This window comes from Calypte anna, chromosome 23, assembly GCF_003957555.1.
Source record: "Calypte anna isolate BGI_N300 chromosome 23, bCalAnn1_v1.p, whole genome shotgun sequence".
Classification (NCBI taxonomy): domain Eukaryota; kingdom Metazoa; phylum Chordata; class Aves; order Apodiformes; family Trochilidae; genus Calypte; species Calypte anna.
In genome coordinates, this window is record NC_044268.1 from 1,791,130 (window position 1) to 1,803,898 (window position 12,769).

A 12,769-nucleotide genomic window follows, 5' to 3' on the forward strand; every position below is an offset into this window, starting at 1 on the left:
AAACTTCCTTGTAGTATCTAATAAATTACTGCTCTTTTTAATAAGCCAGACTAAAACACAACACATTAAACACCAGATCTCATTTTCAGCCAGACAGCATGAGTCTGACCTGGTGGCCCCTGCCTGGGACCCTGTGCCACCTATAGGCAGAAAATGGAGTGAATCATCAGAGTAGTCCCTTTGGCCTTAGAAAAAAAAAAAAATTAAAAAAATCAGAGTTGAGTGTTTTCTTCCCCCACAGACCCCATAGATCCTGTCCCCAAACTATTCTTAGCCTGTGATCAGAACTGGCCAAACCTTCTGGTGACACAGAGAGGCATTCCCAGGAAGTCACTCACCACGTTCAAGTCAAAGCTCTTCTCCACCCAGTTCTTTGCTTCTTGGAATTCCTCCTCCAGTTCCATGATGTACAGAGTATCCAGGGCATCCACCACTGTAGCTCCTCTGAGGCCTCCTGCATTGCAAGCAGAACAAGGGGGTGAAGCCCCATTCCTGCAGCCTTCTGGAGCTCTAAATCAATCTGCAGGAGCTGGGACAGGCAGGAGCTTCCAGGCCCTATGCTGAGGATGTCTGGATGGGATCCAGACTGGCCACAGTCTAGACTGAGATGATCTAACAGGACTAATGAGCTCTGCTACACAAAATGGGTTGCTTTGAAGAGGCTCAATTTTCAAAGGACATTTCTGCAAAAAACACCCACAAAGAACAGCTCAAGGTCCACATTTTAAGCTGCTTTAAGTCATGACTGCAAGATTTGGCTTTGTTTTCCAGTTCTTGCCTTGGCCAAAGGAGTCAGGCAATTCCACTCCTAATCTTTGTTCAGCTGTAAACCTTACTACAGCCTCTTTCTAACTCACACACATGATCTTCTTCTAAGTGAGAGGAGATAATTTTTCTTTTATTCTGCAACAGCATCCAAGACAGGACTTGGATAATTCTGTCCTGATGTAGTGTTTGTTACCTGGAACACAAAGTACCTGTAAACCATGCCATGACCCAGGGTCTTCCACATTTATACAAATCACAGCTTTACCTGGCAGCAGAGAGAGCAGAAACTGCTGAACTGAGAGGAGGTGACTTTGGGGACAGGTCCCTTCCCTTGGCTACCTGAACATGCCCACCATTCTGCAGCAGATGACAATATTCTTCATTAGAACTTCCAGTGAGAAGGAATGACATGGCATGGCATGGCATGGCATGCAAGGAAAAGTACACAGGGTGTGCAGACAGACAATCCTGTAGCAGTTGAGGTTAAAGGAAACTGGAGATGCTGACAACCCTGGAACACCTCAGTGCTGGGGTTTGATTTCTGTTTAGGGTTCCCTAAAAACATCATCCCTAAGGTGGGAAAGCAAAGGGGATGAAGCACGTGGTGACTCAACCCCCTCTGTACTTAAATCACAGGAGGCAGTTGCTTCCTTGGGTAACTCAGCAAACACAAACCTTCATCTGCAGGGTTCCAGTTGGGAATCACCACCAGACATCCCTCCACGGATGGGACTCAGCATGGAGCTGCCTCTGGATCCATCAGCAGCTGCAGCCCCATTCCCACCCACCCCCTGTGACCTCTTGGAAGTTTCTGGCAGCAACCAGGCTTGGATGAGGCTCAAGTTTCACTTCTGCAGGAGAAACTGCTTGGAGCAGCTCTGTCCCTACCAGCTCCTTTCCCAGTGTAACCACAAAAGCTCACTGCTTATGCCCTGAGGTTTTCTGAGACACGCTTCAGTTCCTTCTTCTCACTAACAGATTTGAAGATACTGCCCCAAATTTCCCTTGCTGCTTTCCCAGCTTTTTCTTGCATGCTCAGACTGGCTCAGCACTTTTGTAACACCTTCAAGTACTACTTCAAATCCTAGTTCTGCTTAAAAGAGGAAAACCCAGCTGGATGCACCGTCGAGGAATGACTGCAGAGGGGAGGGGAAGGCCAAGGTGAGACACGTGCCATGAACCTTAGGACTTTGGTCTTTTCTTATAAAGGAAAAAAAAGGGACTGAGTCTGATGTTCCTCATCACCTCTTCCCTGCAGGACAAACACTCAGCTCCCCTGACTTCAAGCTGGGCTCATTTATGCTTTCAGCATTACTCTCCTGTCAGAAAGGCATCCTGCCTTGTTTTGTTGATGTTCCAAGATTGCAGTTTTGACACTTTCCAGCCAGTCAGCACATCATTGCTTTAATAAAAACCCCAACCAAGACTTTACTGCTCAACTACAGATTGCTGCTTTTCTGACGCTGTCTGCATGGAAAGGAGGGGGATGGAGGCAGCAGAGGCAGCCCCTGGAAATCCACTGCTTCCTGCAGACTGGTGAAATGATCACCTAAACTGGAGCTATCTCCCAGAGTGCAATAGATGGAGTCAAACAGCCACTAGATCAACCAGTGGGTTCTAAAAAACCAGCTGGGCTGATGTTTGTATGGCATGTTTTCCAAAAGCAGTGACCATGAAAAACCCCATCACTGCAGTCAGAGCTGCTTTTATCAACCCTAATGATTCTTCAATACTTACAATTATGTGATTTTTAGACACTTTCCTATTAGCAAGGAGAGATGTACCAGCCCAGAGCAACACCGAGGCAGGCAAAACATTTTTAAAAAGAGAAGGAAGAGCAATGCTGCCCGAGGCACAGCCCATTACTGTGATATTCTGAGAGCAACACTAACAAGCTCGATTTAATTTGATGATATAATCCACAAAGCCTTTCATAATCTGCAGAGAGACAATGAGAAAGGTTGGATTTGCTCAAACTAAACAGAGACAAAGAGGCAGTAAAGTCACAATTTTCTGGGGATGATTAATTGAAGTGAAAAATATTGCTTGATTTGACAGAGCCTTTCATGTTTTTCAGCAAGTTAGGCCTTAAATACATGAATTGCATCAGGGATTAGGAACCTGCTCGGGTCTTTGCTAAAGCATTGCTGGGAGCTGCTTGGCTTTCCTGCTCTGTATTTGAGGAAGCAGAGGGCAAACCCTGCATCCCTGCTGGTTTGTCTTTGTCATTTCAAACATTGGTTTTAAATATCCCCCTAAACACGCTGTATCTGAAGAACCTCAGGCTGTGTGTTTTGTACAAGGGTCTCATCCATGTTTCCTTTCTTCTGTAGCAGCTTTGAAGCAATTGCAAAATGCAGGGATGATTTTTTTTTTTTCCTGCAGCTAACAAAGTGGATGGCAATGCCACGAGCTAACATCTCAGCTCCAGCTGGCTTGAGAGCATGATGAAAAAGAACCTCCTTCCCCTTCACAGCCATGCAGAGAGCAAACCAGGCATCAAGACTTTGCTGCTGTGTCTCTGTCACTTGCCAGGACAGAGGGGACACCTAGGAAGGGCCCTGACCCCCCTGTGCATGTTGGTTCTTTGCTCCAGGAGCATCTCCTGTCCTGCTCAGATTTTGCTTCATCAGATCAAGACAGAGCTTGTGACACAATGTCCAGTGACTCCAATTAGACTCAACTGACAAGAGATGGTGCTGTACAAATCCTGGGATGTTTCTTACAACACAAAAGAACCCATTTGTAAAGGTGGTTGAGATCTGCTTGACATGCTGCTTATTCTGAGAGACGTGAAAAAATAACCACATCTACACATTGTAATGTGAGGGATGGAATCAAAGGGGAAGCAGCTTCAAAAGGAAAAGGAATCAAAATCCACTCTGTCACTTTTGACTCTTGCTGACACTCCTCTCTCTAAATTACTGGTTTCAGCCTTATTGTATTATCTGAGGGAGTTTTAAAGTAGAAACTTAGAAATTCTCAAAAGAATCCCTTCTGTTAGTACCCAGAAAGGGCAGCAATGCATTTTAAGCAGGACTCCACGTCAAACCTTCTGCCTGTCTGCACAACCTAAGGCCCTGTGTGCTCTGAAACCCCCCTCAGATCCTGCTGCAAAACTGGCTTGGAGTGGAGATCCACCTTGGTGGGGAGAGGGGGGAGAGCCCAGGTCTCTTCCATGAGAGCCAAAAGGGAAGGTGTGTCTGTAGGACACAGCTCTGGGATCCACTCCAGCTCCTTCCCTGCCCACTGAGTGCCCATGGCTGCTGTGAATGGGGAAGAGGAACCCTCTACTGGGACCAGTGGGAAGAACTGGGACCTGAGGATTCTTGTCTAGGGGCATTCTGATGAAGGACTTTGTGGCATCCCACGTGACAGCAAGTGCCAGGGCACCAGCCTTGGAGTTTTGTCTGGGAGAGAACAGCAGCAGAGCAGAAGCAGCAGCTCATGGGAAGTGACACAAAGGTTCATCTCTTCTTGAGCTGAAGGAGGGTCTGTACCACCCTGCCCCAAGCCTGCTCTTTGTGCCTGAGAAGAATGGAGACATCCATGCAGGCAACAAGGCTGCTCTGTTCCTACTGCCACCCACCCAGAGGAATGCTCATCCCCCTGCTTGCTCGTGAGCAGTGCCACAGAACCCCCCAACAAACAGGACAGGAATTGACATTATGCTTTGTGAAAGGTGCTGAACAGAGCACTCCAGGGAGAGAAGACATTGTGCACACACTGTCCCCCCACAGCCTCAGCAGGAAGGAGTTTCAGTGCCAGTCTGGGCAAACAAGGCCACCGAGCAGCACAGCCTCAGCAGGACCTTCATGGGAATTACTGGTAGTGCTATCCCTAAAAACCACGGATAAAGCTTTGAGCAGCTCATTCTAGGCTGGGGTAGATAATCTGGATAGAAGGGCTTATCCTCTTCTCCTGTCCCTGACTCCTCCCTGCTAGCTTAGGGTTTTCAGTAAAGCCACTTGCAGCAAGGGTTTAGGAAGCCAAACACAATTCCAAAGGCTTATTAAAGAGGCTTAATGTGTTCACTGGGCCAGAGGGAGAACACTTTGGAAGGCATGTGCCAATCTCACCAACCAAAGAAACTGAAGGGGTACAAAATCCTGCCAGGCAGAGCACAGGGCAGAAGAAAAGAGCTTCCACCCCCAGCCTGGGGGCTCCTCTGACCCCATCGCAAGGACCTGCATGGATTCTGAGCCCCAAACTGAACTGATGTGTGATCCTGATGATGAGTTGAGTGAGGATTGTCAAGAGTGAAAAACTGCAAGGCAGGTGAATGGAAAACCTCTGAGGAGCAGATGGGGCCCAGGATTCACCCACGTGAAGGTGTCCCACAGCCCTGCTCTCCTTCAGCATCCCAGGCAGTGTGTGGAGGAGAAAAGGGAAGAGCTTGTTTTCTTCTTGGCATCTTGTTTAAAGGCAGGCCAGGAGGGCTGATCAAAAGTGGAGATTTACCCTACCACCTGTAAAGGTTGATTAAGGCTTGAGAAGCAATGCAGAACACCAAGCAGAGCCCAGGTCTAACTGGTAACAATCCCAGCTGCTGCTGTGCCTGGGAACTTCCTTGCAGCTCCCCATAATCTGCAAATCAAAGCCACCAATTTAGGCAGGAACAGGCCAAGCAAACACCCAGCATCAGGTCCACAACAAACCCCACACTTTTGATGTGTGAGCAGAGGAGTTTACCTTTGATTTGCTGAAGCTTTCATGAGCCACCAGCCCCACGTGTGAGATTCAAGTGATGTCAACACTCTGCATCTCCTCACCCTAAGAAGGGACAGAACCTGGGGTCCTGCTGGGAACATCACCCCAGGCACTGCACACAGCACAGCTGAGCTCTCCTACTAGAAAGGGCCCAGAGGAGAGGATTAGATTTTTTTTTAGGAGGTAAAGATGATCTGCTGAGGAGAAGGCAAAGTCTTCAACACCAGAGAATTGTCTTCTCTGTGACATTATCCTGGGTTTAGCTCTGCTTCAGTCTCTGTGGGAGCTACGAGGAACAGAAGACAGACACATCAGAGAAAGCCACAGCTTTTCATGCAGCTTCTTGCAGCCAAGGTCAAAGCCTTCAGTTTGAAAGAGCCTCTGCCTCCACCCTCTGCACCCTGCAGGCAGACGATAGCAAGCTGGGATGCAAGTACTGGAGAAATTTCCCTTAACAGCAACTGTATGGCTGAGGAGGGAGCAAGGGACTGAAGGACAAAACTTAGGAAAGAAAAGTGAAGAGGGACAGAACCAGACAGCGAAGAAAGAAAAATGAAAAACAAAGAGCCTGCAGAGCACTTGCAAGAGCATCCAGGATATTTTCAATATGTTCCTTTGGCACCAGAAAATAGATTGTGTTTTTTGCTGTGCTCAGAAAATGGTTCATCTTCCCCTGCTCTTTAAGTTGAAATTGCTAACATGTTGCCTGTAACTGAGGAAATCCATCAGCCTCCCAGGCTGTGGAGCCCCAGCCTCCTGCCATCTTTCCAGCTGCCATCAAAACAAATTCCCCTTCCCACTCCTTCCAGTGGAAACAGGGCCTGGGGTCTGTCAGCTGCTCTGCTAAGGTGTCAGTGACTCACTGACAAGAGAAGAGACAATAATTAGGCAATCACTGGGAACAGCACCATTCATTTCCCTTCATCCTACCTCCGAGGGTTTCTATTAAGCAGGATGCAGAGCAACAGAACCAGAGAGAAGGGACAGCCAGTGCAGGAGTTTGTGTTTCAGGATCCATCTCCAGAATCTCATAAAACACCCTCAAAGGTTCAAGCAGGTGAACTGAGAGCTCACTCTTCCTTTTGGCTTTTCCAGCTCCATTCCAACATAGTCCAAGCAGCTTTGCCCCCTGATGAGTGTCACTTTTCAGCTGCACTTTGGAGGATCAAAACTTGCCAAAATCAGCTTTCTGTTTTTCTTCTGTTTTGTGTTCGAAGTTACTCAGGCTCTAGGAAGCAATTTAGGGCAAAATGAAATACCTCTTTGAGATGAGGCATTTACAGCCTGGGGATCTACCTGTCCAAATCCTTTGGGTGAGCAGACTTCATATGCAGACCTGCACCTGCTTCTCCCTGGGGCAAAACCAGTGGCCCAACCCCAGGCCATGTTCAGCTTCCACAGCTCAGCAAATGCTTCATTTTCCAGACCAATTGGAGCAGCTGTGGAGGGAGGTACAGGGAGAGTTGCCTTTCCTCACTCCCCTCTTCCCAAAATAGCCAATTTGGAGTATTACAGGCCAGATAGGAGGCTTGAAGGGCTCCCAGCTGCAAGTCTGTCCCCTGAGAGTCTTTAGAAAAGCTGTAAGAGTGATGCTTCAGGAAATGAGTAGCTAAGAGTGGGGTCTTTAATAGCCCTCTGCCTCAGGAAGGAGAAATCCCATTTACCACCAGCTTTGCCTAAGCCCTACAGTCACTCCCTGCCTGGGGAGCCACCACCACGGGGACCTGCAGGGCTGGGATCCTCTGTGGCTGCCCTGCTGCAAAGCCAAACTGGTGGCAGTCTCCCTCTCAACCCTCACCAGTTCTTCAGGTGCAAAGAACCCCAAGAACATTTAGTGTGTGCCCCAGAAATGCTGTCACTGCAATGCTGGAAATGGTGTAAAGACTCCCAAACAGAAGGAGATGGAAGGATCCTCACCAGCTTGTCAACACTATCTCCCTGATGTCTGTTTAGCTTGAAGAAAATCCTTCTTTGTGCTATCTCACCTGCATTTGCAGAGCTCCTGCTGTTAGGGAACTGCCTGCTCCAGAGATGGATGGAAGCCCAAACTAACTGCCCCAACACACCTACCCAGCAGGCAGTGCCCAAGCACCGGAGCAAGGCAAGAGGTTAAGAAATGTTGACACTGATGTCATGGAGACAAGAGGCAGGGGGCCTGGTCCTGCCACCTGGCAAACAATCCCTGATGAAGTTTCTCAGTGAACAGAAAACCAAACCCTTCATTTTCAACAAAGCCATGTTAAAAAATCTGTAGAGCAATGCATTCTGCCAAAGCTTAAAATGAACAGCACCAGTCATTAGGAGGCTATCATACTTAATCTTGCATATAGCAGGACTGTTTAAATGCTCCAGAACAGAGAGTTTCAAATGGCTTTTTGCTAACTTTAATAAGCAAATTTACAATTGAAAGGCAAGAGTGAAAGGGGGAGGAATTTAGATCAGCACAGTGTAAACCCAGATCAAAAATGAAAGATCTTGACTCCCACTGTTCTTATGTCAAATCATATTTGTCAAAACAAAAATTAGTGCTGAAATCTTGTTTGGAATAAAAATTAGGATGCGGTTTCTATGAAACACGATGAACTTGTTAACTGTGGAGGCACAAAAGACTCCAGTTGTTTCTGGTTATTTATCTTGGGGTGCAGGCAAGGGAGGGCAAAACAAGAACTGAAAACACTGAGATCCCTTCTTCTGGGCATGCTGGTCCTGAGGGCTTCAGAAGAGTGAACTGGCTTTGATTAAAATCAGCGCCTTGTTAAAACAGGAGTTTGAAAAGCAAACCATCTTTGAGCACTGCTTTTCTTGTTCCTTTCAGTTCTTTTCTTCATTGATAGCACTTGGAGACCAGACTGAACTTTTGACATTTATCCAGAGATTTGTGTGAGAAGCCTGGGAGCTGGCTGAGACCAAGGCACCAGACAGCTCCTGGGAGGTGGCACACTGTGGAATTCTGGGGGAATCAAAACAGAGGCTTTTTTTCCACAGCTCAGGATTATCTTGGCAACAAAGTAAACTGTGAAAAATCACTGCACAGCTTCTTGAAAAATCTGCTTTGCAGTGAAGATTTGCCAGTCCTCTCTGCAGAGCGCTCTGGGTCAGGCAGAACAAGTGGTTGGAAGCCTGGAACTCCTGAGATAGGATCTGGGTTTAGGCCAGAGCTCCCTGCCCACTCTGGGCCTTAGATTCTTCTGCCAGTAAAAAAGCAGGAGGCATTTTCCTCTACTTTGAAAAAGAAAGAATTGAAATAAAGATAACATGCTGCTTAGAAAAATAATCAGATTTCAAAACATCAGGGAAAATGCTGCTGGCTCACCAGGTCCATCTCTGCTCATCTCATACACCTTCAACTGCCCATTTATCTCCCCTCTGGAATGGCACTACTGGCCAGGCAAAAACACTGCCACCAGCTCATTTTTTACCTTTTCCTTTCAGAATTGCACTCCAGCACAAAAATCTGGCACTAGGTATCAGTACTAGAAGATATTCTGCTGTTCCTGAAGACATCCCCCAGCAGAAAGACAAACCTGCTCCCATTACACATAGGACCTGCCCAGCTGTCAGGAATCTCTAGGACAGGGCTGGTACCGTTTGTTCTGCTGACACAAATGAAACAGAAAATCCAGATGAAACTAGGAAACTGATTACAAGCCTTTTCAGGAAGAGTATTTCTCTGTTAAGGCTTCACAATTGTCTCATTACAACCTGGTCCTTCAGCTGCCTGTGAATGGCACCTCCCCATCCTGCAGATGAAGCCACCACCACCTGAGCTGAGTTCCAGTCACTGGGTCTCATTTCTTCAGTTTTTTTGTCTGTGAACCTGAGAGCTGTTAACAGAGTAACTTTATTCCCTTTATTTAAGGCAAGCTAAACAAATTACATCTGAACAACAAGGTAGCAGTAGAGAGAGATAAAGGGGACAAGAAAAGTAGGCCAAGAATCAGGAAAGATCTATTTCTCTTCTTATCAGCACATTCTCCTGCAGACTGAAAAAATACTCCATTAGCTTTTGAGCAACCTCATTTTTCTTTGCTTTCCAAATAAACCACTGCACCTACACTTCAGGGACTTCATCATAAAACACTTCATATCCAAGGTTGTTTTGCTGTATTCTTCTTATTAATCTTCCTCACTCTCCTCTTTACATCCTGGTCAAAAGGTCACCCCCAAACACTCTGCCCCACACATGCTGCCCTGATGGGCAGAGCAGGGGGTGACAACACAGGAGATCCCACAAATCACCCTGGATTTCAGTTTCTGTTGATGTGCCATGCCTGATCTCCACTTCATGATTCCTGACAGATTTAGCTCTAGTAGCTGACAGAGTGATGTCCCTGCTTTGTAGGATACCAACTGGTTACTCATCTCCTCAGTTACCAGTTGTCTGTTCCTCAAGATGCTGATTTTTTTTTCTTTTTTTCTTTTTTTTTGCAGTACCAGAAGAAACATTTCGCAGATCCATCAGAAACCCACGTGTTCCATTAGATGCAGGGCAAGGCTTGATGCAAGACAACACCAAGGCTACTGCCGTTCTCTAAACTTCAAACCTGAATTAACTCAAAACCCAGTTCTGTACTCCCCAGGGTGGATAAGGTCACACTTGCCCCAGTTACATAAAGGTCAAAGTGTTGATCATTCCCTGAAAAGATGCTTAGGACCAGGAGTACAACTAATCCTGGAGCACGTGGCTTGGAAGAAGCAGACCCCATGGGCTATCAGAGCAGGCAAAGAGACTAAAAGAGTCATGTGCCAAACAAGGATGACCACCTCCTGCCTAAAGGCAGGGAATTTTGCAGGCTGGCATTGCAAAGAGCACCTAAACATGTTGCTGATAAGACAGCTCAGCCTCTTTATCACTGTCAGCTCAGGGGAAGTGCAGTGAATCACTGCTCCACCTGCACCACACAATGGGTGGCAGCAGATGTGCTGCACAGCTTGGAGGTAAATCTGGCATCACACAGAAGCATCTTGAAGTGTTGGCTTTTAGGTGGCTCTGATCAAATTTAATACAGAATGTGTTCCAGCTGGGGGAAGAAATAGCTTTTTTGGATTACAAACCACTCCTGGTTTTCAAATATCAATTTGCCCTGAAGAATTAAGTCGATTATTCAAACTGAACCAGCAGTGGCAGCTCACCCCTGAATAAGTGATGGGGAAGAGAGGAAAAGAGAGAGCTTATGCTCTTTTAGGCATGTGGCACAGTTGACTGTGTCTGGAGGAGGCCAGGCTGGTGGGAACAGGTGAGCAATATTCCTATTATGCACTGGGAAAAAAAAGAAGCAAAGTGTTCAGCATAAAAATTAAATGCTTGTCACAGCCCTTCAGATTGTTACTTCCTTCAGTGCAAGGGAAGATTTATGATAAACTCCTACTGCCAACTGACTCCTTAAGTATTTAATACTTGGCAGCAGCTCCCCAGTTTAAGCCTCTTTTCCCCAGTTTCTCTGACCATCTTTCACCGTTCAGTGAGCCTCCAACACAGGCACTGCCCCTTCAGCCCAGGACTCCAAACCTCCTGGAGCTCCAAAGTGTCACAGAGGAGGAAGCAGTGAGACTGAGCCCCAGGAACAAAATCCTTGATGCAGGAGAGATCCTGCAAATCCATTCTCCACGTGTTCCCAATCCCTTTCCCATGACACAGATTCTATTGCAGGCAAACCATGCTGGCTAGGGAGAGCTCAGCAGAAAACTGAAAGCAATAATCATTCAAATGCTCCTTTGGGAAAGAGGTTTTCTTCTCTGTTTGGGCACCAGGGCTCAAATGTCAGTGAGGCTGTGGTGATGGCTTCTGGCAAAGACAGGGACTCTGATAAGCAAGGAGTAATTCTGGGAGGAAGAGTTCAAGAAGGTTAAGCAGAAGACATCAGCAGCAATACTGATGGGGCCAAAGACAGCTGGGTCTCTCCTCTTCTGGAGGTTTGACATTAATTTGAGACTGGTTAAAGGTAAGCTGATCATAGACTATTTATTGCTCTGCCTCAAAGCCTTGCACCATTTAATGTGAGGGGTCCCAAGGAGCCCATTAAAACAAACACACACATCCTACCTGCAACTGTTATCCATGGACCCAGGGAGACACAGAGAGCAGTTAATGAGCAGAGACTGCTAATTCATCTTAGAACTGAAAGGAGAGACTCGTTGTTACAGTCATCAGGAAGAAGGTGTCCTTCTCTCTTTCAAACACACTTCCCAAAAAGCAGCTGTGGCAGATTTGTTATGACAGCACGAGAGAGAGAAGCAGCTTGGAACTCTGGGCAGCATTTTTCCCTTTAGCAGATCTGTTCTGGAAGGGCTCTGCAGAACAGGCAGTGCATCCAAGTCTGGGTTATAAAACCTCTCATCCTTGACATGGTTTTATCTGTAGCCCAGACAGGCAAACATCACCTCCCAGAGTGTGTTCACAGAAATGAGCTGGTCCTTAACAAGAGAACTCAGAGATACAGGGATGAAACTGATCTTTGACTCTAGAAAATAAAGGTAATACGATTAATTCTGCTGTTTGGTGTGTGACCAAATGGGAGGTGCTGGGCCTGGACACCTGCTATCAATTCAGACACTGCTAAGCACTCAAGTTACTGCTCAGGAGCTGAGCTAAAGGCCTTAGGGCCCTAATAATCAACGATGAAAGAATCTAAATACATTTTATTTGTGAATGCAATAGGTCAAGAGAATACAAATGGGCCATTACCACATCTCAGCTCAAGAGCAGGAACACATTAAGCCCCAGTAACTCCACCCCTCAGAACCATCTGTCCATACCCTTCCTTCTCTCTCCTATATTGTTAAAGTCACACCAACAAGACCCTGGTTGAAAGACTCCAAATGCTCCCCAGTATGTTCCTTGACAGGGTTAGCTATCAGAATAATCTTGGCAAATTGGGAAAACAGTCTGAAATAACCAGGATGCAATTCAATAAGGACACAGCACATCTTTCACCCCCAGGGAAGAACAACGAGCCACGAAGCAGAAGGAACAAACAGACAGAAAATGATACCCAGGCCACAGCAGAGCAGAAATTCAGCTCAAATCAACAACTTAATATTGCACAAGGGAGCAAACTCCACCCCAGGACAGGTTAATAACCTGTGTCTCTTGCAAGACATAAAAAGGCTCTTGCACTTCATTCTGCACTGGCAAAGCCACAGCCAGTACACTGAGACTCCTCCAAGAAACATTTCCCTCACCTGGAGACTTCAGAGGGGAGCAATGGCACCCAGGAGAAGGGCACAGAATGGGACCTACAGCTGCAGCTGGAAAGGTCTGGGGATGCTCAGCCTTAAGGGGAAAAGACCT

At 46.8% G+C, this 12,769-nt stretch overlaps 1 protein-coding gene across 2 annotated transcripts in view; it reads right to left on the reverse strand.

The window, feature by feature from the left end:
* The window catches only part of MAN1C1 (mannosidase alpha class 1C member 1), a 63,711-nt gene that overhangs the window by 20,784 nt on the left and 30,158 nt on the right, over positions 1-12,769 (reverse strand). For both annotated transcript variants that reach the window (XM_030464448.1, XM_030464449.1), the window contains exon 4: positions 339-454. In XM_030464448.1, the coding sequence (XP_030320308.1) occupies positions 339-454 (116 nt within the window). The remainder of the gene's footprint in view (positions 1-338; positions 455-12,769) is intronic.